The 27445-nt window shown below is 43.7% G+C and overlaps 2 protein-coding genes and 1 long non-coding RNA gene across 7 annotated transcripts in view; 2 read left to right on the top strand and 1 right to left on the bottom strand.

Moving 5' to 3' along the window:
• The first annotated feature begins 735 nt into the window (after positions 1-735).
• Positions 736-27027, top strand: LOC119173883 (cell adhesion molecule Dscam1). 5 transcript variants are annotated; one of them, XM_075895348.1, is made up of 15 exons: positions 736-911; positions 1616-1894; positions 2012-2131; positions 2574-2708; positions 13183-13330; positions 14095-14243; positions 14341-14472; positions 15422-15586; positions 16640-16710; positions 17619-17859; positions 18348-18446; positions 19121-19309; positions 20158-20298; positions 21107-21294; positions 23850-27027. In XM_075895348.1, exons 1-15 carry the CDS (start codon positions 809-811, stop codon positions 23919-23921), a joined length of 2232 nt encoding a protein of 743 aa, XP_075751463.1. In that variant the 5' UTR covers positions 736-808; the 3' UTR covers positions 23922-27027. The 5 variants fall into 5 exon arrangements, with proteins under 5 accessions (XP_075751463.1, XP_075751460.1, XP_075751461.1 ...); XM_075895346.1 differs by lacking the exons at positions 736-911; positions 1616-1894; positions 2012-2131; positions 2574-2708 and adding exons at positions 2795-3064; positions 3192-3473; positions 4092-4217; positions 4657-4800; XM_075895345.1 differs by having other exon boundaries at positions 738-911; positions 1616-2131.
• LOC142817760 (cell adhesion molecule Dscam2-like) lies at positions 8068-10590 on the top strand. Its single transcript, XM_075895352.1, has 3 exons — positions 8068-8414; positions 9428-9547; positions 9622-10590. The coding sequence occupies exons 1-3, from the start codon at positions 8117-8119 to the stop codon at positions 9861-9863; spliced, it is 660 nt and encodes a 219-aa protein (XP_075751467.1). The 5' UTR covers positions 8068-8116; the 3' UTR covers positions 9864-10590.
• Positions 18166-27445, bottom strand: part of LOC142817761 (uncharacterized) — a 190104-nt gene continuing 180824 nt past the window's right edge. The window contains exon 4 of the long non-coding RNA XR_012895342.1: positions 18166-18465. This is a non-coding gene — a long non-coding RNA (uncharacterized LOC142817761). The remainder of the gene's footprint in view (positions 18466-27445) is intronic.

Genomic DNA, 27445 nt, shown 5'->3' with positions numbered 1-27445 from the left:
TAGACTTGTTAAAATTCACTATAAGGGAACTTGCTAGTAGCAGAACGATGTTCTTCGCAGTTCCGGTGAAATGGCTGCGGGTGCCTCAAGACGTCTCAGTAAGAGAGGGTGACAACACAACCCTCCGCTGTGAAGCGAACGGGACACCGAAACCGAACATCAGGTGGGAGAAAGAAGGTAAGCTATCAAGTTATCGTTATTTTCGCTTTTTTTTTTCTTTTCCAGCGCTAAACTAAGACAGATGTTTGCAATTGTACTTCAACCGATGCTGCAATTAAGGGCACAATAATCAGCGTATGAGTTTCCGCTCTTTCGCCCGTTTCTCCAATCAGGCAAGAAACGCGTTACTAGTTTACAATTAATGTGAAATAATACGTTTTTACTTTATTTCAGGCACTCTGCTCAGTGCTGCACCTGGATCAAAGCTTGAGCTCCTAAGGACATCGAAAGCGGATGCCGGAACATACAAGTGCACCGCAGACAACGGCCTTCGGGAGCCACTCACTAAAGAAGTCCGTGTCTCTGTTTACGGTACGAGAGGTGTGCCAGAAGCTATGCATTGTTGGCAACTGAAACACATCGAAAAACCCAAGAAAAACACAAGTAAAAAGTGTTACATAGCCAACCATCCCTCCGTTGCCTGCAGAAGAGCTTTAAATTTCCTGTACTAAACGCTAGAAAGTGGCTTCTCTTCAGCGTTCTGCAACAGATGGCGACTCTGTACCAGCTAACGCCGCGGCAGACATCTTTTTTGTCTGTGTCGCATAGAAGGCTTCGCCACAAGCCAAACAAGTCGCGTTGCAGTGCGATGTTTTCGTTGAGAACCACACCGAAAGAAACGATCCCGTTTCGAGTGTTTTTGCTCAGCTTCCTAGCTGCCCTGTGTAGCGCAGTACAGACCGGATCAGTTGGTAAGTATTACAGATTTGGCTTTCAATTTCATTTTTACCGTGTTTTGAAATAGTGCTTGTCTAAACAGCGCGTAACTTACAGCCGACCGTCGTTCGGTAGGTAACGTAACAGCATTTCAAGTAAGCGTTGCCTGTTTTGGTAGAAATTCGTACCCCCCCCCCCCCTTAATTTTAACGTTAATAACACATGGCGTTAAGCAGCAAAGATCTGCATTACTTAAAAGCCCATCTCGTTCGCGTTTCCGCAGAATGCAAAAGCGTAAGCAGCCTGCACACGTTACCAATTAAAAAAAAACTCACGTGACTTAAGACTATTAAAACAAAGCTAGCGTAACAAAATCTGGACGTACACTAATAGACCGTGAGGACTACAATGCATGCACCAGCTAATGTAGTTATGAAGCAACCAGTAACGCCAGTGGCAGCAGAAGCTATTACTTGCACAAAAGGAGAAACAGCTTTTTAGTCTGCTGCAGACGTACCAATTTCAAGTTAGCTTGTGCCAAGTCGAAAACGTAGTAAACAGCTTTACGCAATTCAACCAGCGAAATAAATCATAGCACGAGATCCAGATTCGGTCAGTTTACAAGAAGCATACGCACGCGAAAGCCGGCTGCAACAACAGATAAGCAAGAGATTGTAGCACAACGACAACATGCGCGATCGCAATATAAAAATTATCTTCAATAATTCAAACTTTCCAGAATTCAAGCTCCAACCATTCCGCTTTCCTACCGACGCTGTTGAAGGAAGGACCGTTACAGTGACCTGCACAACGACGACCGCCATATCCGGCGTCGAGTACCGATGGTTCAAAGATAAGAAAAGGATTACCGAAAGTAGCAAGATCAGGCTAAGAACGTTCCCAGAACTTTCTTCCCTGATTGTTGGCCCGCTAGAAGAGAATGACGCAGGAAACTACACATGCCACGGGATTTACGATGGGAAGAAAGATTCATTTTCCGATTCACTACAAGTTCTAGGTATGACATACCTTTTTATTGATTTTAAGATAGTGTATGAAAACAAACCTGTTGTGAGACATCTTTTAGTCACGCACCTTAGGCACATTATGGGTTTTTTTTTCTTGTGCATTGCAGTTCCTCCAAGCTGGGTCGAACAACCAGAAGACACGATAAGAGTTATGGAAGGAGCAAATTTTACCATTCCTTGCCAAGCAAAGGGAAAGCCGCAGCCTACTGTGGCTGTCACGAAAGAAGGTATGAGAAAACTTCAGCAATGAGTCACTTCGGTTACCTGACCTTAAGATAGAGCGTCCAGTATAAGAGAACATTCTTTCTGCTCTAGATCATTATTCCGCACTGTAAATCGCGAACAGTGGCGTAATTACTGTGCAACAGCTGCAGAATATCAACGCTTTCCCAATGGTATCTTATACATTAAAACATGCGAGATCATTCTTTAGCAACTGAACAATCAGAGCTCAATGTATTGCAGGCTCTGAGAAAATCTGTCTGTAGCATACTATGAAAGTGAAAATCGTCCGAAAGTTAGATATATATACTATAAAGGCATGAAGCTATAAGAGAGAAAAGTTTGAATGAACCAGATAAAAATTTATCAGATCTTGCAATGATCTCTTTTAAATGCAGTTGACGTTCAATGTCCCCCTTTTCAGTTTTTTTTTCGTTTTCATTTCAGGAAAAGATCACGTCCTAACTTCACATGTTCTTCAAATAAACAAGTCGGAGAAGCAGCACTCTGGTTTCTACATCTGTAAAGCCGACAATGCCCTCACACAACCACTGGTTAAGCGCTTTAAAGTTTCTGTATACGGTAAGCATATGAACAGAGTCATCGAACAAAAGATATGATGCAAAATAACGTGTAGTGTGAGTTATAAACATGACAAATGTGCATCCTCGCGCCTCAAGCTATCTTTGTAAGTCGCGCCGGCACCAGTACGGCCATTTTCGTGCTAAACGCAGACCAGAGATGGCGCCAGAACCTTTGGTTACTCCACGCCTATAGACGCTAGTTCCGCCAGGCGAGATAACGGACAAAACGAGCTTTCACAACGGGCAACAAGATGTGCAGTTCGATATCACAATTGCTTACTGCGGTATTCGGAGTAACCCTACTCGCTCTACATGTTTCGTCTCGGCAGCACCACACCTCTAGAGACCATCCAGGTAAGCAGGAGTGAAATTCTTATTCAAAGCTTCTGGACCACCCTACATCATTTTCTGTTTCGATTGTTATAAGCTTTCATTTTCTACGGGCACGTCAGTTGTACTTAATCTTTCGTTATTATTTCAGGATCCCTGCAACTCCAGCCATTCTCCTTTCCCAGCAACGCTGTCGTTGGAAACACGGTCACTGTGACGTGCACTACGATCAGCCGCACGGCTAACGTCAACTTCCAGTGGCTAAAAGATGGCAAAGCGCTTGTGAAGAGCTCTAAAGTGGAGATAGTGCACCATCCGCTGTTCAGCACACTCGTCATTGGGCCGACAACTAAGGAAGACAGTGGGAATTACACCTGCGTCGGAAACATCGGTCAAGAAACGCACAGCCACTCTCACCGACTCAATATTCTAGGTATTCACTTTCGTAACGTATTCGACCTAACTGGTCACATAGCCTATGAAGCTCGGCTTCGCACAAACGCAAGGAGAAAGTCGGGAATGCTAATCTGCACGTCTTTTCAGTTTCCACTTGCTATGTTTAAGATATTTTGCGAAGTAGGTGCACGAGCGCCTGGGACAAGTTTGCTAAAAAAAAGAAAGGAAAGAGGAGAAAAGCCTTGGTGCAAATTTGATATGTATTGTGCCAGGAAAAAAAACGCTATTAAAGCCTTGAAGTACCTCTTACCAATAAAACCAACAAGTATGAAATAAGAACAGGTAGTAAGGATGGACAGGCGGCATACCAACTCTGCGATATTAAACGCAACAGTAAGCAATACGCTGCTTAGGCCGGGAAGGTGGGGGTACGACGTTAGGATTGTCTCAATTTATGCGCACTATTTTTTTAATTCTTCATTTCCAAGATCTCTTCGAAGCTTACTGTTGGTACTCACCCACAACAATACAGGTACTTCCCACACACAACCTCCTCCCCTCTTTCTTTAATAAGGACAACAGGTTGACGATGACTAATTTAGATTAATCGCCAAGTTGACAGACTTACGTCATTGAAGTACTTTTCATCATGCAGCTCCTCCCGAATGGGTCGTGGAGCCAGTGGATGTGAAGCTGCATCAAGGTGCAAATGCTACGGTCACCTGTGAAGCTACTGGAAACCCTACTCCATCTGTCAAATGGAAGCTTACCAGCAAACATGGTTATGTGGAAACGTTTTTTTTAAGCATGTTATAAAGACGGTACCGAAATATATAGGATCCACAACAAAAAAGGTGGTGCAAGAAATGAGCGAATCAGAGCAAAGCCTTTCTTTATTTATATTAAAATCATCACATATGTTTTACATGCGTCAACAGCGTTATTGAGAATATGACAGAAGTATCATTTGCTTTACCGGCTCTAACGTTTATCGTAGACGTAGTAACCACATGAAAAACCAACTGTCTTCAAAAACATGAATTCTTAAAATAGGTATTAACTGAAAGAGTACAGTGGCCAGTTTTTTACCGCACAAAATACTTCCACGGACAAATGAGGGGGGATTTCACTTTAGATGATAATGTATGAACGAAAGCTTCGGCATCCAACCAAAACGCAACATTGCGACAATAATATGTCAACTACCTCTCCGCCCCTAGGTGGCAACAAGGAGACCACAGCAGCCGGCAAGAACGACCTGAAGATATCAAATGCTTCCAAGTTGGACGCGGGGTCATACGAGTGCACTGCAGACAACGAAGTCTCAGAGGCAATCGTTAAAACCATCGCAATCTCAATTTACGGTAAGGTAGATTACAGCACCACTCCAACTCATTTATTGTTTGTACTTGCTCCTCCTTCTACTCTCCTTCGTTCTCAAGCGATGCACAGATAACCATACCACAACTTATTTGTTTGCAATACAGACAAGCTTTGTATGGCAACACAGTTTCTAAGCACAAAGTTTCTAGGAACAACTGGAACAGCGAGTCCCACCTTGGCGCTGATGAAGGTCATACCTGATACGCTACTCGCTGCTTTTTTTTACAGCAATACCTGTCTCGTATGAAAACAACAGGAACATTTTGACTCACACTTTTTTGAGTTTTCATCAACGTGTCGGTGCGTATTTCGAGCCTTAGAGGTGGCCGGCACGGATACTTGGCGAAAATGACCACGGAGGGCGCCACGGGTCCGCGAAGTGGACACGAACACTACGAGGACTACAATACATATTTCCCCGTGTTTATAACAGTGTCTCGAAGTAACCAAAGGAAGTAGTAGGCCGTGGGGTGACGCTGCCGCGAAGTTTTTACCCCAGATACGCGAAGACCCCGCGAAAGGCTGCCCAAAACTAACCATCCGAAGAAACAATGTTTAGGCAAGTTCTGTCTCCGATACTACTTCTTTGTTTCGGTAAGTCAAGCTCGGAGTGCACTGACTCCTATTATTTTGAATTTGCATGTTTATGCCTGCAAGCTGCCGTGTTCTAAAGAAAATGTAACCCTATACCAGGATTCGGGGAGGCCCTTAGGGTGCAACCTTTCACATTTCCACAAAACGTCGTGGAAGGTTCGAGAGTCAGCGCGACCTGTTCCCTGATGAGCATTTCCGACGGAACCCGCTTCAAATGGATGAAGAATGGCAAACCGTTCAGCGACGACCCGCAAGGACGGGTCAAGACAAGAACGGAAGCCGACTTCTCCATGATAACCATTGGAGCAGTGCGTCAAGAAGACAGCGGAAACTACAGTTGTACGGCGGTGTCTAAGGGAAAGGCCGACACATACTCGGCCAGCCTTAGTGTCTACGGTAAGCAAAGCAGCGCGCATCATTTTGATAGACGTAAAACCGTAGTGCATGCTTACCACCGTATCTAATGTAGCAACACACTAGTGTGTTAAACATTTCATATCAAGAACATCTCAGAACTGCATTGGATCATCCAACTATTCAGGCGGACAAAATGAAAAATGCATCACATTGTGTTCAGAAAACAACCGCCGTCATAGTCTAGCGGTTATTGTGCGCTATCACCAACCCGAAGGTCTGGGAATTGAATCCCAGCCATGGTAGCCACATTTCGATGGAGGTGAAATGCTATAGGCTAATTTGCTGAGATTTATGTTCACGTTAAAAAAACCCCATAAAGTCAAAACGTCCAAAGACCTTCCCCCACTCCCCTTCAATATGGCGGCCTTCATAACCATATCGTGGTTTTCGGACGTAAAACTCAAACAATGATTGTTTAAACTTGAAGTTGCAATCCTGGCAACTACCGAAGAATTGGAATTTCGCAGAAAAAAAAAGCTCAAGGAAAACTGTATGCAGGCCCTTGAATTTCAAAACAAGACATTATCAAAATCAGCAGACGCATGAATATTATATAAAATTGTACAAATGTGCTAAGTAACGAGTCAATGAGATTATTCGTCAAGGTGATTGACCCGCTTCCTACGCAACGCTGTTATCCCAACTTTATCGGGTCAGTTATTAGCCGAGTGCCGCTAACAAGCAAGGCGGTGATAGCGCCCACATTTACTCCTTGCAGCTGTTCCCAAATGGACCGAACGACCAAACGACGTACTCGTCACGGAAGGAAATAACGTCTCAGTCAAATGCGCGGCATCTGGAAACCCTGTGCCTGAAATTACACTGGGGAAGGTTGGTGGTAAGACCCGCTGAACTTGTATGCAAGAAATGGTCGGCGCAGTCGGACTAGTTGTTCAACATTGATGTACGCAAAAGCTGTAACCTTTTTGGTGACGGTACAGCTATTACACCGCCACGGGAGTTTTAGTCAGCATCGCTTATGAGGTCGAGAGAAAATAACGACAACGAAGGCACACCTATTCTTCAATGCGGACTTACTCTTGTAATTGATCGCCATACACGTTTTGACGTCCTTATTTCCTCTAGTAAGTATGAATCGGGATATAAACAGTCATATAGACGCAGTAAAACCCACCAGTTAGATAAACAAAGATGACCATTCAAAAACAATGTAGCGCCGACTTCACAACAAACATAAACTACTGAACCAGTGACTAAGACATTTAGACATGAACTGTACAATGTGACAGGAGAGAGAGAGAGAGAGAGAGCATTAGTAAAGCTTAGCAGTGCCTTCCGAGGTTGTACTATATACAAATAAAATCCTAACATTCTAATTTACCGTGACATCATTTAAAATAATCTCTCATAAAAATTGTTTTCCCGAATATTACCGCTGTTGCTCATTATCCGCAGGTGATGAATTATGCATTCGTTTCCAAAGCAACATCAGAGCACTTCAAAAAAAACCAGCCACACGAATAGCTACATCAAAATTAGCCTTGAATGTATATTAATTTGTACATCATTTTACTGTACGTATGTTTGCCTTAGTATGGACAGCTAGTCTACGCGGTATTTACTATTGCGCAAGATTTATGTAAATACTACAATTCAGTATTTACTTGAATACTGCAAGGTGGAGAAATTAGGGTGATTTACGTGTTATTTCTTATGACTTCATTTTGTCGCGAGCATCCAAACGTTGTCATTTTTCTTTAAAGCCAAGTTTGATAGTACAGCGTCATGATACTCTAACGAATGACGAATCATCCTGTCATTTTCAGCTTCAATCATCCAATCCAAATCTCAAGGAAAGGGAGCCGCTACATTGGAGATAACGAAGTCCACCAAAATGGATGCTGGGACATACTCCTGCACAGCTTCGAATAGTTTTGGCACCGACATATCAGAGAGCTTCTTCGTTAAAGTCTATGGTAAGAAAACTGACCGCCACTTAGATTACAAACTGGCGAAAAAGGCGTGCATAATGCTATTTTATACTGACACCACAAGCGAAATTTGGCGCTAACCGAACTTTTCCTCTGTTTACAATGGATGCCGTTAGCGCAACGACGTAACTGCATCGTTGACATACAGAGGGCGTTACGCATCTGTTAGCTTATACTCAGCCGACCTGGATACAGCCCGCACAAGCGTTGATAATGGAGCTTCTACCGTTCGTGGTAATCGTGTCCATCATGTCTCACTCATCTGTTGCCGGTAAGTGATCTTCGATCACTGGAAATTGGTGCAAGGTGACTGTAAGAAAGTCACACATTAACGATGCCATTCTTTGCAGGGCGCATCAACGTGGTGCCCTTTTACATACCGGACAAAGTCATGCTTGGAGATACGGTGAAAGTTGTGTGCTACACAAACACGGAGCAAACGCCTTTGTCGTTCAAGTGGATGAAGGACGACAAGATACTGGCCGCCGATGAGAACGTCCGCATAAAGACGCAAGCCGACCTGTCGACGATGATTCTGGGCCCTATAAAACCTGTTCACCGAGGAAACTACACCTGTCAAGTATTCACGCCAGAATCTAGCGGATCGTACACGGCTACACTAATAGTACACGGTGAGAAAACCTTCCGAGTATCCATACTAGCAATCATGAAATATCATTTGTCCTGTGCATTAAAAAATATGAACCACATGCGAAGTGAAGTTTATTTACCTCTCATATAAAATGGGAAGCCAGGGTTCAAAGCTGGAGGGCCTGACAGAGGCTTCGGTTCCCTTGTACAGCCTGACACCCATAAACGCAAACACGTTATCGCAAAATTGGCTGCATTTGCCAGACATGTATTCGCGAATTGAGCTACCTGCAGCACTCGTTGCGTGTGAGGGAGCCGAGTGCGTTATACATCTGTGAAGGAAAACCTATTCGCACCAAAGAGCCTGAAATTTAACGAGCAAAGTAGTAAAGACAGGTCAGGTTACCAGTATACGGGAAATACCAATTCTGCACCGCATGAACTTTCCGGAACGTTTGCTGTTGCGTTGTCAACGTAAGATATCTGTCGCTGCTGTAGCCAAGCCAGAGAAACGGCCAAGCCCTCCCTGGCCCTTCCCACACGAAAGAAATTTCTGGCTACCCCCCTAGTATATGACACTTTGTAATTATAGTTACTCATTGCAGCAAAGACGCAGCACTCTTATGGAGCTACAATTTAATTCTACCGGCGTTCCTCGCTATATCATTATTCCCTGGCAAGCAGAAGGTCGATTCCTAAGATGAACTATAAATTTACCAGCTGGCGTTTATTTAAGACTCGGAGCTCATATTCATGCGGTCTACCAGTCTTGAAACCTTCGGACCTTCGGAATTAGTGTAATACCCTGTTGCAAACCTGAACGGATGCTCGTAGTGGTCGACACGTTCTGAGCTTTGATTTGTGCGCATAACATAGCAAAACCATAGTCTAAAGCTGAAATAAAAGCACTCAGCATGACTCATGCACAGCTGCGTTTGATGCAAGCAACGCTTTGCACATCTGGTTGTTTATGTGTCTTTTATCAGTCACTGGGAGAACAAGTCGAGAACATTAGGCTACCTAAACAAGAATATAACTATTTTTTTTTTCGCAGCTCCTCCCAGCTGGCTTGCAGAACCAGCTGACCAACATGTTGCAAGAAATTCGAATCTAACAATTCACTGCTCAGCTTCTGGGGAGCCAGCACCACGAATAACCTGGATATTTGCGAGTGGTAAGCAGATGTGGCCATTTTGAGCTCTTTCATTTTTTTCCGCGTCACGTTAATGCTGTACATTTCTACGACAGGGCCAAGGAAGAAGCCTCTCGATGTAACACGCGACGGAAGCCTTCAGCTTACGAACATCCGGAAAGAAGACCAAGGAATTTACTCCTGCCGTGCGAGCAACGAAGTCGGCAATTCCCTGGAGAAAGCCATAACGCTGACTGTCACTGGTAACACATCTGAAAACACCCCAGAGGGCTACTGCCCTTTTTGTAGCAGCGGTAGGCACACACGTAAACAACTGACGCGCAAAAGCTACCGCTAGGGGGTTCACCTTACCTCAAAATCCAATATCGAGGCACGATACCGTATGACGTGGCAGCAAAGGCAGCCTTGAGGTGGTTTGCTACTGCTCTGGTCATGTCAATCTTTGTACTGTGCTGTTTTCATGATGCTTAGGACACAGCATGAGCCTCATGTTCCCGACATAAAAGTCCTCAGCTCAAACATTATTCCAAACGCAAAGTGAAACTCTATAGAAAGTCACAATGCATTCAAGCTTATATGTACTAAGCACCTTAGTAAATTGCAGAAATACCTTCACCTCGGCGAAATTTAGTGCATTCTCGCCTCCATCATCTTTCCTTCCTTCGCGTTGGACCTGGTATTCCGACACCCAACTACGACAACGTCTTTGGCTCCACCACATTCACAAGCTGCAAAAACAATGACAGTTTCTCGAGCGCCAATAATAGCCACTGCTAAAAATGCATTACATGACAACTAGCTGTAGTTATAAGCATTAGCAGTCCGAACATGAGACATCCAATATATCACACAATCGCACGAATTTCTCCATTCGTCTGACCGTCTAGCAGCGCCGTTTTGTATTAAAGGTATCAAGAATTCCAAACTGGGTAATGGCTCTGCAAAGTCACGGTGGTTCAGCAGTCAGTCGACAGATGGCGGAGAGACCGTAGCGTGAACTAGAGCGACAGCAGGAGTGCGAAAAGCAAAACAGCGATACAGTTTAATCGTATCGTCACTCAAGATGTTTACTGTACCGCTTCAAGCACTGATTTTTCTGCTGTTGCACTCATCTTTTAAAGGCATCCACGCAGCAGGTAAGAAAGTTTCAAAATGCTCTGAAAGTCACCACGGAATCTTAGCAAAGCGTATTTCAGTGCTTCACTCTATTCATTTCAGAGCCACTTGAAATTCAGCCAATGGTGTTTCCGAGGAACCTAAAGGAGGGAGCCAAATTTAGGACCATTTGCTCGGTAACTGGGCGCGCTCCTTTCACGTTCAAGTGGCAAAAGAATGGTCAGGGTCTTCCACAAGACGACCAAGTGACAACGGAAAACGCGCAAGACTATAGCATTCTTGCTATAAAGAAACTGCGCAAAAGCCATGCTGGGAACTACACGTGCATTGCCATGAACCGTGGTGGTGCTACACGTCAGACTTCCGAGCTAATCGTGAACGGTGAGAAATATCTGAATCTGCATTCGTCGCGAACAGCGTCGTCCCCTTACGTGCAGTCATGAAAACCGTAGTAACCTTGCTACGAGCGTCAAGTCGCTTTTCCAAGCGCAAGGCAAGAACAGGTTATCTACTGGACATGTTCTGATATTGTTATTTTTTGTTGTCTCCATTAACGTTACATGGTTCGATCATAAGCTCAATAGATTGACTGAGAAAATTCAACACTGCAACTTGCGCACCATAATATACGCGGAAGTGTCTGAAATGTCTATTCAGCCCTAACACAACATAAAATAAAATTTCGCACCCCCCCCCCTTCCCTATAAATGAGCAACAGACATCTTACATGAAAATTCTCACATGATAGAAACCTGTGGTGTGCCGACGTTGAAGTCTAGAGCGCTTCTCAATACTGCCCAGCTGAAAGCAGCACACGACTACCATAAATGTTTCAAGCAAAAAAATAAGTGTGCACCACTTCCAAATAAATGTTACACTAGAAGACCCAGATCCACTTTCAAAGAACAAAGAAACGTGTTCGTAGACAACGCTCCGAATTCGTTAAAATCAATTAACAGTATTAGAACCTGCTCACAATCACCATAAAATTATTTTCCTAAATATGTACTGCCCGGTATTGCCCAGAAAACTTATTTCATCAACGCACAGCAATTTCAGTAAACGCCGCAAGTTGCGAAGCGAATTATTTTTGCATGAATTATTTGTACGAGCGACGCAGACAGTTGTTTCTTCAAGTCTGTTGGACTCATACGAATCTAAGAAAACAGTATTTTTCAAAAATGCATAACATGAGCTTCTAAGCTAGAATACTTGGATATGCATAATTACATTTTCGTACTTTTCTTTTCTCGTATCAAATCTGTACATGATCCAAAACGTGTGGTGCAGCTTATCGGTGATTATTGAACGTTTCTATTCATTGATTTAAATGTGGAGTTTAACGTCCCATAACCACCATATGAATATGAGAGACGCCGAAGTGAAGAGCTCCGAAAATTTCGACCACTTCGGTTGTCTAAAGTGCGCCCAAATCGGAGCACACGGGCCTACAGTATTTTCGCCTATATCGAAAATGCAAAACGTTTTTATTCGGCACAGACACTATGATGAGAATAAAAACCATTGCGAAGCTCTACAAGTTATTTTTAACATGCTGCATATCATCGTCCGTTCTGATCATCACAACCATACAGCCTCAGTGACTAATGTGGTGATAACTGACGGAGAATGATAGCAAGAGAAAGTCACAACGGCAACTCGGCTGTAATTTTCACGTTAAGGTTTCCTTGACAATCGGGAAGCGTTTACGACTACGTCAGGTTCTTGTACAACATAATCCCCTTTTTTGAACAATAAAACATCCGTACCCAACCTATCACTTTTGCACGCAAACAGCACCACCAGCATGGACGATCGAGCCAACAAGTGGTGTGGTCTTGCTCGGAAGCAAGCTTGAACTTGAATGCCAGAGCCACGGCTATCCCGACCCAACCGTAACATGGACAAAAGGTAAGCGTATACTTGACGCGTGTTATAGCACTGATACTGAAGCTGTGCAACCATTTCAGCTGGCGCCGCAGGCGGTCAAGTCATCTCCGGCACCGTCAATGGAACACTCCGCATTCAGAACGCAAGCAAGACCGATGGGGGCAGATACGTGTGCACCGCAGCAAATAGGCACGGAGAGCGCATTGAGAAAGAGGTCGAAGTCAGAGTTATCGGTAATGTATGATAAAGATTAACGACGTTTACTCATACAATGCCTCAAATTTCGCTTTTCGTCTACTCTGAAATCCATATAAAAAAACTGTACACTTATTTTGTCCTTTCCTTCCAGGTTTAGCCAACACCGAAGCGACCACTTATTGGCTTGTACATTTCTCAATAAAAACAAAGTTCACTTTGAAGAGCATCTATAATCCAGCATTCACACCACAGATAGTTCATTAACAGAGCATTATACTATGCATGAAAGTGTTTTGGAATGAAACGACGTATCAAGAATCGTTCAAGAATTTTAAAATTTACTAACAAGACCAAAACATGCGTTTTTGCAGAATCCATGACACACGCACACACGCGCGCACCTGTGAATTACTGCTGAAAAAAAAAGCGTTCGTTTTTTTTCGTTTACAAAGTTCCCGCTCGGTTCGAGGAGAAGTTCAAGGTGCAAACTGTTCGTCGCGGAGAAGCGGCGACACTTCAATGCCAGGCTCTAGGAGATTCACCGATGGAGATCACCTGGTCCCAAGACAAGAAGCGGCTCATATTCGCTCCAGTGACAAGGTAAGCGTTAAAACCTGTTATCACGTGCTATTTCTATGGATAACCTTTAAAAACGTACTAAAAGTTTACCATGATCCTGTTATACGCCAGTAAGAACGTAATCACACAGATCACTTCACCACGTTATACAGACATCCAGGATAAGTAGGCGTGTTTAGTTTACACTTAGCAAAGTTTGACGCTATAAAGCGACCAACTATACCGCATACACCATCGTTGCGTGTCTAAGTTATGTTTCCGAGTGTTAATAGACAAAATTCACACGATGATTTATGAATTGGCCTAAGACGTCTTAACGGCAAAAACAATCCTTTCTTTTAGACGATTGATTTGACGATTGCATTGCTTTGGAGACTAGCGGCGGAGGCAAAAAACCTTCATTATCTCCGAAATCACGGCAACTGAAAGCTTTGCGCCCACTGAGTGGCTTCGCCGTGCCTCCGGGATGAGCCCACCATTGCTCAAGCTATGTGATGACGTCACAATGAAGCCCCAAGTTTCGGCGACCTGCGATGTCATAGTGTGACGCCACCATACTACGATGAAGTTTCGCATCACTCTTGTTTACGTAGTGGATTCCGACGGTCGCCATCTGAATTCGAAGAGGCATCTAAAGATTCCGTCTTAATAGCTAGGCCACCACCTTTCGCAAAGATCGATTTTGGCTAACGGTCCATTGGGGGAAAATGTGCACTATTGGAAGGAAGAGTCGAGCTCCTGCCAAGAAACTAGCTCCGTCAGCTCGACATTCAATTCGTTTGCAGGTACGAAAAGTTCGAGTCGAACACGGAGAACGGCGTGGCCTCGGAGCTGGTGATTCCGACGACAGACAGGAGCGACGCGGCCCTCTACACCTGCGTCGCCAAAAACGAGTACGGCAGCGACGAGAGAAACATCAAGCTGCTCGTCGTCGGTGAGCTATATTACTGTGTCGTTATTTATTTACTTTTAGTTGAAACACTTCAATCAAAACTACATGTTTAATCGAGGTCTGGTCATCGCATCCGCAGAGGTCCCGTCTCAACCGCTGGACCTTCGTATCCTGGAAGTCTGGAGCCGCAAAGTGAACGTCATCTGGTCGGAGCCGTACAGTGGGAACAGCCCCATCAACAACTACATCGTCCACTACTGGAGGGACAAGGGTATGACGCTCAAAATTCTTCCTGGATGACCTCACGGAATCGTCGGAAAGGAGCAACAAGAATTCTTAAGATAGTGCTCCTACTAGCAATATTAGTTATTCTGCACAGTGCCATCACAACCCGGTAAAAACACATTCAGCGAGAGCCCACGGTGAAGACAGACATTTGGTATTGGAAATATCCTGTCATAAACTATACACACACTCAGTCACAGATGCAAGCTTTGTTAAAAAGTCAGAACTTGCACAAAACTCGCAGCTGTTCAAAGCAAGAAGAATGCGATAAAGATCAGGTGTGCTGCTCTCACGAACATTCATTTCTTATATACTCTTCATTTGTTGTTGCAACTGAAGTCGAAGCCACTCATCACTTGACGAAGTAGAGGCAATGTTCGCGAAGCAGCTGAATTACTGACGCGCACTTTTATTGCCTACATCGAACGTACATAGCCGGTTCATTGATACTAGAAACATCGTTATTTGGACATTTTGACGCTACAACGGCTATTTTAACCCGAAAAACTCTGCCTTTATAGCTGTGGCAAGAGTTACCGAAGCCAAAAAAAAAATTCTCAATGAAACACAACAGGCCTGCTTTTATCTCCAGCTTAGAATCACAGCTCGGAAGCCCCTCAGCTAACTCCGAAAATACCAATTTGCATTGTTACAGCACGCTCATAAACACACTTGATCTTCTCTCTCTCATCGCTGTGCGTTTTGCGTGCCATACTCTGACACAAAGCGCAAAATGAAATCGAGGACGCGACACCCATCGTTGTTACGCGACCCCTATACTCCCAAATAATAAAATCGTACGCTCACTCCGATCATTGTATTCAAATTCGCGCTCATCTAAAATCAGCGGATGTTTGCACCGAGTGGTAATCGTGCAACTCCCCATTCATACAAAGGCCACTGCCTCTCACGCGCGCCTTGCGTTTGCCTCGCAGACGGCGCTCATCGCCTCATGGAGCAGAGCGTGCCGAGCAGCCAGACTTCGGCCATGATCAGCGAGCTTCATCCGGGCGCTTCCTATTCTCTCACCGTGACCGCCGAGAACGAAGTGGGTCAGGGTCCACCCTCGGACCCGGTGCGCTTCCTCACCGCCGAAGAAGGTGAGTCAGCACGCCCTGCGTGCAATATGCATCACAAAGGCAGGCAAATCTCGCTAGCGTTTCAACACGTTACGCACCCGCGTACAATCGCTCACTCTCGAAGGTGGCCCGGACCAATTCGCACCTGCCTCGCAAGCCGGTCCCAACCTCGCACGTCCCTGAAAACTGCCCTGTACCATTGCCAACAACTCCCGTAACCTTGAAAATGACTTAAGCGGTGGTGCGCTGCTATGATGGTCCGTATAAGTTCACAGAGTCGGAGTAGTAGCTGCCAGGAAGGTAATGAATGGTGAAATTGCTTTCGGTATTTATGATAGTGGCCTAGGCTACTTTCAGTCGCCGTTCACGGACAGGCTTTGCGTGACTTCACAACCATCGCTCTTTCACTGAAATGAACGGCCGATGGAACGATAAAGAAACATAAACAGCCGAAGAAATGCTATATAATGATGATCGATGGCATTCAAGGGAGCAAGGTTTTGCTTACGGCTAAAGAGCACCAATACAAATGAGGAGGAGCAGAGAAAATTATTGAGTGGATGGAAATGCGTGAGGAATGGGAGTGAACAGCTGTAAAGTAGATGTAGATGGGCTAAAAACATGCGCACTAAAAAGTATAAATGCCGAAATTATGAATACGACGCGAAAGGTGAAAGTCAAGTATGGCTGTAAGCTACCCTAAAGGGATCATAGAATAAAATTGTGACAGTGATACGCCAAGTGCCATACGGCTGTCGAACACATGACAGGCAATCAAACGATGCAAGAGTACGAAACAGAACGAATGCGCCTTGAAGGCCTCTGAGCTAAAAAAGCCCGATGATGCAGCCGATTTGTTTTAATGCAACTACCGAAGAAGCAACCTACGTTAACAGGCCGTGCGTACTTTAAGGCCGAGCCTTCCTGTAGAGGCAATATTTGGAAGGGGACATTTTACGACATGCTCAAATAAGTAATGCCACCTCTGCCATCGCCTACTTTATTGTTACTTTTTTTCATTGAGAGCAACATAAAACCTCCCTAATTTGTGGTATATGTTTACGTTGCATTCAGAGCCCGGTGGATCACCAACGGACGTCTGGGCCGCTGCCAAGGGACCTACATCCATCGCCGTTTCGTGGAAGGTATTCTGTTGCATCTATCCCTTTCCACGGACGTAGCGCATCGCTTTTCCTTCGAGGTACTGAATGCACGCCAACCTGTTGTGCCGGTAACATAAATCAGAAGACAATGAAACGTTCCCTATCGACACAATAAACGGCTATAAAACACGTGCTTCAAGCACAATGTCTTTATTGTATTCCTAGGCTCATACGTGTACGCGTGTATGTGCTGATGTCTCTCTCTCTCTCTGTGTGTACACGTATAGATCAGCTAGCGTTCAACTTTGATATTCTAGCAGGTCAAACCGTTGGCCCTGATCAATCTCATCACGTACTCATCCATACTAATGCCGAGAGATTATTCAATACAAATTAATCCGACGAAGCGTTAACAGGCATCACATAGAAGAATACAACGTGCACATTAATGTTTTAATTCGTAAGAATTAGGTGGCACAAAGTGCGAAAAGTGCACAAGTTGGAGGGAACCTAAATGTCGACATGTGACTGGCCTGCCGTACTTCCTGGATTACAACCAGCGCTATTCGTTATCGAGGCAAATATGTGTGATTGGGCACAATGCTAATGCATCTGTCTCGCATTTACTGCGAATTGCCTAATAAATCTTTTTCTTTCTTTTTCGCATAGCGTTAGTTTTCGTGAGATTAGGATAACGTGCGACAAACCATATCACGGTCACTTTTAGAGCTCACAATAAGAACACTGACTGATAAGACAGAAGCGGACACATTTGGAAGTTGGAAATGTCGGAACTTAGTTTTGTATTCACATCGTTATTTTCAGTCCTTGTTGCTATTGCACGCTATAAAAGTGAACATGAGTTACCAACATGCTACCAAGCAGTAACTATATACTTCAGCTAATCACGCGTTGCTGCGCCTTGTCATGTTATCACTCGGTATTTGTAGCCCCCACCACGAGACACCTGGAATGGCGTACTAAAGGGCTACTACGTGGGTTACCGGGCGGCCGACTCCAGCCAGCAGCCGTACTCGTTCAAGACGGTCGAGACGGTGGTCAACGGGTCTCAGGAAGTCACACTCGTGGGTCTCACTAAGTCGTCGCGGTACAGCGTCATCGTCAAAGCCTTCAACACCATCGGAAGCGGACCGCCCTCGGAAGCCCTGCTCGTACGCACGTTGGATGGTGGTTAGTACAGAACACAAATCAATTCTGAATAGAGCCTAAGGTCCTATGATTTAATGCATTCCAGTAACGGGGAGTTTTGAGTTCGTTTTTGCTTATTTGAGTGATTTAGTAATATGTATAGGCTGCTACTAACTAAACCCCTAAATGTTATGACTGCATGGAGCTGTATGCGCAAGTATATACATTCAGGGTGCCCTCTGTCTCTCCCATTTATATATGGTTTGCTTCCGCAAAACGCGGTCATATGGTTTGCTTCTAGAAAACGCGGTCATGCTTAAGTCCGAAAATTCTGGCCGTCTCATTAAGTTAACGTATCAGTGCGCAGACTGAAACAGTACTTAAATTCTGAACATAACTCCTGAAGTTACACATCTCCGTTAGACTCATATATGCTTCGCCATATTACACACACGCTGACAGTGTCAGGATACAAAGCGTATGCTCATTATGCACTAATGTTTGAGCGCCCCGTATCATTATTCCTGCAGATGTGCCACTTCCTCCGGCACTGACCCTGATTTCCAGCACCGACTCTGCCTTCAAGGTGAAGTGGACTCACTCGAAGGCCACCGTCGCTCCCGTAACAGGTACATCCGTCGAAAATTCCTGCGGCCAATAAAACATAGAAATATGGCTCGAGATACAAAATGATTAACGAATTGATCGATTGATTAATTTTATGAGTTAGTGAGTGATGAGTGAGTGAGTGAACGAGCATGTTTATTTAAAAAGATTTCGGTACTTTATGAAGCGCTTAAATGTACACAGCGCGAAGCTGAATGCATTTTTGTTAGAACTGTTAATACTAAAGGTTTTGTTAAATACACGAACGGTCAAATACTGAGTGCATTTGAAGTGCATGCATTTACGCTTTGGAATTTGAAAATGAATGCAATGGCTTATTATTATTATTATTATTATTATTATTATTATTATTATTATTATTATTATTATTATTATTATTATTATTATTATTATTATTGCTGTTGTTGTTGTTGTTGTTGTTAACAGGTTCATTTTTTTCGTCAAATCAATGAAAGCATCGTCGTGACAGAATGCTTCAGTAGTCAGAACCTATGCAATGCGACTCCTTACAGCACCTTTTCAATAGCCTGCAAGAAATGAGGCAAAGCTTATTTTATGCAAACGAAAGCTAAGCAAAGTATGCCCGCAAGAAAACACCAATAACACATGTCGACCAAGTGTGGCGTTCTCCTTGAAAGTCAATATACCAAGTAGCCTATCCTTCCTCCCTTACCAGGCTACACGCTGCACTACAAGAAGAACGCCGGTCCCTGGCATCATATCCCGGTCGTGGCATCGGATGACACCAGCTACACGCTTACTGACCTGGACGGAGGTGCGACGTACAAGGTGTACCTCACTGCCTCCAACCAGTTTGGTCGCGGGTCCGGTAGCGAAGCCATCATCATCAACACCACTAACCACGGTATAAGCACTCTTTGTGAAACACGTCACGTTATTCAACGTGTATCTTGTGTAGGCGTCTCCATTTGTGCAAAGAAACGACGAAGAAATAGCGGGGGGTATGCTTCCTTGCTATATTGACAAAGCACTGAGCGTATTCGCGCGCTACCATCGTCCGCCAGGCGAAACGGTAGCTAAACGTAGTTGCTTTACTATAACACTAGCATTAAAAATAACGTTTTGTGAAGTAATCAAAGCGCGAAGTTTACACCTAGACACAGCGCTCGTGTATATAGGGCACAGAAATTCAATCGCTCCAGTGAAGTAATAAAAAAAAAAGCTTGAGCTCGACAGAGATCAATGAACCTTCCTTTTGCTGGCCGCTGAGTGAAGATTTCTAGCGAGAAATTGGTTACAGAATGTCTATTGGTTGTGATGAAGTTTACGAGAGGGCAATGACACCGTCATAAGGCACAATATATAAAGTGGCCCAATTTACTTGAACCTATTCATTTCCTTATCAGACGTCGGCTTTAAAGCAATGCAGGGCACCAGTATCAAGCAAAAAAGTAAGGACAAGAAAGAAAGAAAGAAAGAAAGAAAGAAAGAGAAAGAAAGAAAGAAAGAAAGAAAGAAAAAGAAAGAAAGAAAGAAAGAAAAGAGAAAAAAGAAAGAAAGATAATTAATACTCGGTTGGCGGTCAACGACTGAACGAGTCGACCCCAATCAAATACCCGTATAACTAGAGTATTAGGACTCAGTAAAATTTTATTACGTGATTCGACAGCATTCAACCGAGGTCTTTTAGCACGAAACATCTGCTTGGCGTAACCGTGATGGGTTTCAACAACGTGTCCTATTGCTGCGCAGGATACGACCGTAATTGGGTATTCTACAAAGATCCCTCTCTGCTGGTTCCTGCTGCATCCTTCCTCATCGCCATCCTCGTCGTCATCACCGTAGTCACCGTTTGCATCAAGAAGACCAAAGCGCACAAGAACTTTGAGAAATGTGAGTACTTATTACCATATTTACTAACAGTGATGCTAATTAGCCCTAGTAAGGATGAGCAGAACGCAAAGATTACCTTCCTTACTTACAGTGATGGGAAGTAGCCCTAGTAAGGATGAGAAGAACGCAAAAATTACCATCCTTACTCACAGTGAGGCGAAGAGCCCTAGTAAGGATGAGCAGAACACAAAAAAAGTAGTGAAAATATTCGAATGAGCCCTTAGTGTTACATTTGTTAGAGAAGCCTACATCGTAACACAGAAAGCCGTAAGCAAAGAATTTGTAGATAAAGCTTGAACAAAAATAAAAGTGATACCGTGCGCAGAAGTAGACTCACACAGTGACCTTATAAAAGGGGTGTTTCCTTATTAAAGTCCACCGACAAAAAGTGGTCTTCCTTCCATTTGTGCAATGTTTGTTTTTATTAAAAAATAACACAGAAACTACGACTCCACACTGCTGAAGATAGTAACTCCAGATCAGAGTAAAGAATAAAACTTTACTTACACATGGCTCTGGCACGGTTGACAACAGTTATGACTTAATTCCGCTAAAATGTCCCAAAAATGGCTCACTTCATGCTGGCAATGAAGTTCGCGTTGTGCGACGCATTTTTTTTGTAAATTTCGTGTTCTCGTTCTTCTCCTACATTTATACTGCCTAGCTTGCCACGGCTACGTTTACAATTGTTGACTGTGTTTAGCTAAAATTTCACATATGTTTACGCATATACGCATAAAAAAACACTACTCTGGCGTATTGTTTTATAATGGGGAAGTAAGGACAGCTCCTAACCGTACGCTCACAGCCCTGGAAGCGGAGAAGCGCCAGAGCTACGGCGAGGTGACGCAGCAGCAGCAGCGCTACATCGACGTCACAGAAAAGCGCAACCGCTCCGACTACGCCACCATCCAGAGCCGGAGGAGCCTCTCCGGTAGCTACAAGATCGAGGAACTACGCTCGGCGGCACGAAACAGGGGATACAACACGACGGACGTGAGTCAGAATATCTCGTTCCATTACCACAAATTGCGGCGATACCACCTGCTAAACCACACATGCCGTATCTTTTCCTTCTTCTGAAAAGAGCCAAGTCCATTTAAACTAACACAGAAAAAAATGCTTTTTCCAACTAACAATAAGGTGGCACCTGCTCTAAACTTTTTGGGCAGTATGCTTAAACGCCAAAATACCTTTATTGCATATGTCGGCTGTAAATATAATGGCCCACTATCATCAGTATTCATTGATTGATTTGTGGGGTTTAACGTCCCAAAACCACCATATGATTATGAGAGACGCCGTAGTGGAGGACTCCGGAAATTTAGACCACCTGGGGTTCTTTAACGTGCACCCAAATCTGAGCACACGGGCCTACAACATTTCCGCCTCCATCGGAAATGCAGCCGCCGCAGCCGGGATTCAAACCCGCGACCTGCGGGTCAGCAGCCGAGTACCTTAGCCACTAGACCACCACGGCGGGGCCATCAGTATTCATTACGGAGTAAAATTCAGATTTGGCTCTTATAGATGGGAACATTTTATGAGGACATGAATCAGCTCGTAAAAGGAGTCTAGACAACATGAAACGAACGATATGGCAGCGGTTTGTGTCAGTGTTAACACCATCCCTGACTTTCCATCGGGGTCGTGCTTTGTTGCATAGAAAAGTCCTAAGTAAAAGGTGCACTATTCTGGATTGTCTTCTGACGCCCTATTCTTCACATCTATTAAAACCCTTTAAGAAATGCTTCAACGCTTCTTTTTAGCTCGTTTTCTGTCACGCCGATTCGGAACCCTTCTTCAAGGATTAGATTTGTGTCCAACATCTTCGTTTCAGCTATCCTCCATTTCAATTAAACCGTCTTAAAGCTAAATAAGGACATAACACTGTCACGCTGAACACCCCCTCCCCTCCAAAAAAAAAACATGGTTGATCCCCCGTCATAGGAATCGGTATAACACGAAAGTATAACGTCTCCTTACAGAAGTCATTGATATAAGAGAGCTCATACAATGTCTGCTGGTTTTCGACAGCCAAAACACCGTTTTTCGCAAATGCATCCTCGTGGACGCTTGGCGATACATCTCGATACCGACGACTAACGTCCATGATTAATCATTTATTATTGATTAAACACTCCCTAGTGGTTATGGGTGCCAGGGGTAGCTGTAGTAGTTAACAATGAGAGCGGAACCAAAGAAAGCGGCGCGACAGCCATTAGAGCGAGACTGTCCCCCGTATTCACAAACGCTCCTGGACTCGACTTTAACCCTTCACTTGACAGAGTTGAGCAGTGCTCCACTACTAGGCTGAAAATGACGCTGCGCTACTGAAGAAACGCAGCAGATTATCCTTGATATGCAGTGACTTGCCGTTCTTAGAGATGGCGCTTCCGTCGGCTTTCTCAAGTGAAGGTGAAGCGTTGAGTGAAGGGACGTTCTAGAATACGGGGGGTGAGTGTACGCCACACTTGGGCTAAGGTCTCCTACACTCACGGCATGTTAGAGTTACTAAACGCCACTGCCTGATTAGAGGAAAACTCAACGCACGTTGTGTCTTCTCTGTCAAGCTATGCAACACCACCAAGACTAGGCGGTGGAACATCCAGACTAGGAACATCCAGGCGAAGCAGGTGCATTGCTCTATGCGTTGCAAAACTATTTTTGGTATGGACGGACACTATGAGCCTCGCCGACGCTTTCTGTAATGCTGCCACCTGGCAGTGCTTTAAGGCGTTGACGAAATCGCCGTCCTAATTTCGGAAATACACCGAATAGGGCCGACGCGTACAAACGACGCATTGAAGAAACTAATCGTGGATGGCACGGTCATTACGCCTTATTACATTTTACCAAGAGTACTTTCGTAGGGCAGTGGTAGATATAAAAGCCGCGTTTTTGAAGCCTACAAAGTATATGACCATGGCGCAGTGGAGACATTGCCCGGCAGCTGTTGTCGCCAACTGAGAGGTCGTGTGTTTGACTGCCGCAGTGAAGGTTTTTTTTTCTTTGTCTTCTCATGTGTTATTTTTAGACGTCAGTTCCGCGACAGAAGTACGCCACTGAAATTGTGGTGGAACTCGGCATAAAACATTTTCGTGTTAAAGAAAAACATTAGAAGAGAAAAAGAAGTAGGAAAGTCTACCTTCTAATTTTTTACTCGATTTTTCTACTGCAACGTCATGTCTATTAGTAGGTACCACCTGACCCAATCGTGGTACAAAGCTTGATAGGAAAAAAAAAACTAGGACATAAGTATTTGAATACCGATTTTTCACAAGGAAAATATACGTAGGCGCGCTTTGGCATCCTCTGAATTCAAAGATCCAGAAACCAAATTTTCCGTAAGAAAATAATAAACGTGCGCTACTTACCATTTTTTTAATATTTTGCCCAATTGCTTTCGGCACGATATGAATACTAAGATGCGTACCCAAATTCTTCTTGAGTAAGAGAATAATAAACGTGCGTTACTAGTTGCAAGCTGTCATATTTGCAATTTTTTCACAATTGTTTTGCTTTGTTTTTTTTCTCCCTCTTCTCTGCAGGCCAAGGACAGGCGGCGCTCGTCTCTTCGCAAAAGCAGCGCGTCCTCCCACGTTTACGACAGCGCGGCGTGATTCTCCCGCAGAAGACGCCAGAAGAGCTGCTGTTGATTGCTTCAATACTGTTGAATTTGATCTCGTCTGTTATTCTAGTCAGGCTCGTGCCGTACAAGCACATTATGTTCCGATATCAGTACTTAAAATATTTCTCCCCTCACTGCCCTCACGTTAAACCACATGTAATTTTCTCCAGAGGATAATCTTGATGTGATTCGCCATCTCAAAGCACTAGAGAGTCCAGTCTCTACGCCAAACCTTGTTTCCTCCTATAAACCTACATGCATGAAAGTATTGGTGGTAGGAGTCATAGGATGACTACAGCAGACCGAAAAAGACAGCGATTTGGAAGCGTCGAAAGATGATAAGGGTACTTTGTTTTTCGAAAACAGTTCAGCAGATGTGTTAAAGAAGCGAAAGAGATTTTATGAACCACCAAGCAATAGAGAATTCCTATAACGTGTCTCTATGGCTAGACTGCTTATAAACAATTCGTATCATGCTCCAAGTCCCTAAGCGACTATGTATATGATGAGTGTCACCAAATGTTCTAGTCATACGTCGTGATATTAATTAGGATTTATCATTCCTTTCATGAGTAATACTTCATGCTTCGTGTTGAACGCCCTGGTCCCATGTTCTATATGATGAGCATCACCAAATCTAGTAGTCATATGTTTTTATAAAATATTGAATCTTTATCGTTCCTTGCTTGAGTAACATTTTATGCTTCGTGTTGTGTGCAGCGCGTTAGTTGTGTTTGTCTGCGCTTTGGTGTCTCGTGGAACGTCTAGTTTTGAGACCACACTCGATGCTTGTTGCGAACGTCTTCTGGTGTATACGTGTTTCAGGGTGACATCATGCGTGATTTTTGTTTTACTAGTTTCAAAGAACTCGAATGTGGTAAGGAGGATGCTCTAACATCAGGCTCTATCTAAAGTTTGATGATAAAAATTTTAAGAAAATTTCGCACGTAAAGTTATCGGTGAAGTGGTTCGGCTTAAACATGCTGTTACTTTCACGAAGATAGGACAGTGTGACCGTAAAGACTACTTGAACGTGCAGCTCGAAGGTCAACATATGTGGATACTAGTTTAAGTAACCTTCTCTTTTCTCTAGTGTACAGTACGAAATAACCATTTGTGTGGCGATATGTTATTATAGTTAGTAAGGATAGCAGCGTCGAAGTGTGAAATGGTTCCCACAGTACGTTTTTCCACAATCTTTTAAGGGGCCCTGCAGCGCTTTTTAAGCCTTGCCAGAAAACGCTGCCATGCGCGGCACATGTTTTCAAACTCTCGATCAGCAAAGTTTACAATTCTCAAAGTCAGCTAAACCTTTGCCACTTCCTTTTCCAAATAACGCCACATAACCAAATGGCCACGCTGTATACCCAAGTTCATGGCTATTGGCTGATTGGGGCATCGTGAACTGCGTAGTTACCGCGACCACCACAGGAGGCCGCCACGGGCCCACGCTAATGATCCTAGTGAAAGTAAGCGGGGCGTTCGAAGGAAAAGAAGGGTGATCAAGATCATGACATGCGCATGACGCAACTCCTTTCATCCCTGCTAGCCTCCCTATTTAGCTTCTAGCACGCTCACCACGACGAGAAATTAGAGAGAAAGTACCGCGTGCAACAAATGATAAATTTTTTTTGCAAAAATTGTTTTGCGGCGTTCGATTCGTGAGGCAATGAATCCATTTGATGGTTACTTGGAAAAGTGTTGCCGGGCCCCTTTAATTTACAGTGCTAGAGTAATTTCATGTGTAAGTTATCTTTTTTGTCCGCTATGGCCAACGTGATCTTGCCAACACAAGCCATTACTTGCTCAACAAACAATTTACGTGCTTCTCGATGTACATTTATTTGTGCAATTCACAGAGTGCTAAAAGATCTACCTGAGATGTTTCGGTGGTACAGCGCAGGAGTGAATTAAATGCTCAATTATACAGTAAAACGCGTTGTTTTAGACTTATTTTACAATTATTACTGTTTAGTTCTGATCAACATTGCCAAGTTACGTCACATTGCAGGGTAACGAAGAGTCACGTGGACGAAAATACCAAATTACCGTGTGCCAAGTATACCTAACATTTCAGCCTCATATTAGTAGAAATGACTCACAGTAATCGTGTTAAAATTTGTTCGTTCAGCGATACATTGGAACATCGATTCATCCTCAAGATTCGGGTCAGAAATTAAAAGATAATTTAATGAGGCCACGTGAACTACGCGCGAGGTTAAATAGCAAAATTTTTTTACACCGTATGGTTCTGCAAATACACGCCAGTCATACAAAGACTACTTCGAAGATGTTCACATGTGTGAGTAATAAAGGAGTTGCTTATTTGACGAATGCACTGAACAAAGGCAGCTGAACGTTAGGTTTTGAGCAACTAATGCACGCAACCATTGCTACCGAAAGCTTCACAACTTGCGCAACATTCGCTGCCATGTCGAACAAAATAGTTCAGCGATATACCCTTTTCGTGCACTATATTATGACACATGACTAAGGAGATTAAAGGGGCACTGAAACAAAATTTCACGGCCGAGACTGCCTGCGAGATCGATTCCCGAGAACATGCGTACATAATCTCCAAAATATCAACAGCGAATACAGCTTGGAAGATCCTTTCAATTATTTTGAAATTTGCGTGAGCGATCAACTCCATCGCGCTACTGACACCCTCGAAGGGCACCCTTGGAAACCTCCTACTTCCCTCACGTGACCACGCTGCAGCAAGTTATGACGTCGTCATAGCCACCATTTTTCTTCGGTCGCGTTTGCTCCAGCAGACTCGGCAGCTGCTCGTGAGTCCGTGGCCACGGCGCACAAGTTGAGAGTTGTGTGTTTGATAACTATCATTGCTCTCCCATTTCCTGTTCGAAAAAAAAAACTTCTTGATGCGAACCACGCGGAAGTATGTCACAGTTCGGCGGGCTGATATGGTCGAGCATTGCACCCGCTAGGTTTTTACAGTTGTACCCGGTGGCTTGTCGTTTTTGTAACCGAAACTGACACTGGTCGGTAATAACGAGCCTGTAACTAATTATCTGTCGCACTGCTGAAAACGAAGGGTCGCGTTATGGCTATCAGGCTTCCCGCAACACATTGTAGCAAATAATAATAATAACAACAATAATAATAATAATAATAATAATAATAATAATAATAATAATAATAATAATAATAATAATAATAATAATAATAATAATAATAATAATAATCGTTATTATTATTATTATTATTATTATTATTATTATTATTATTATTATTATTATTATTATTATTATTATTATTATTATTATTATTATTATTATTATTATTAAAACGCGAGGGCAAAATTTTTGTGTCAGTACCTCCTCAAAATTTCACTCTACATTCAGTTAAAGCCATATGCCGAAGCATGCTGATCTGAAGTACAGCTTGCTTACAGGTAGCACTGACTTCACAAGAACTTAAGAACAAACAATAGTAATGACTGCGCTTATACTTCATTTTATCAAAACATCATTTATATTTAGGAAACAAATC

This window comes from Rhipicephalus microplus, chromosome 5 (genome assembly GCF_043290135.1).
Source record: "Rhipicephalus microplus isolate Deutch F79 chromosome 5, USDA_Rmic, whole genome shotgun sequence".
NCBI lineage: Eukaryota > Metazoa > Arthropoda > Arachnida > Ixodida > Ixodidae > Rhipicephalus > Rhipicephalus microplus.
This window is presented reverse-complemented; position numbering and strand designations above follow the sequence as displayed.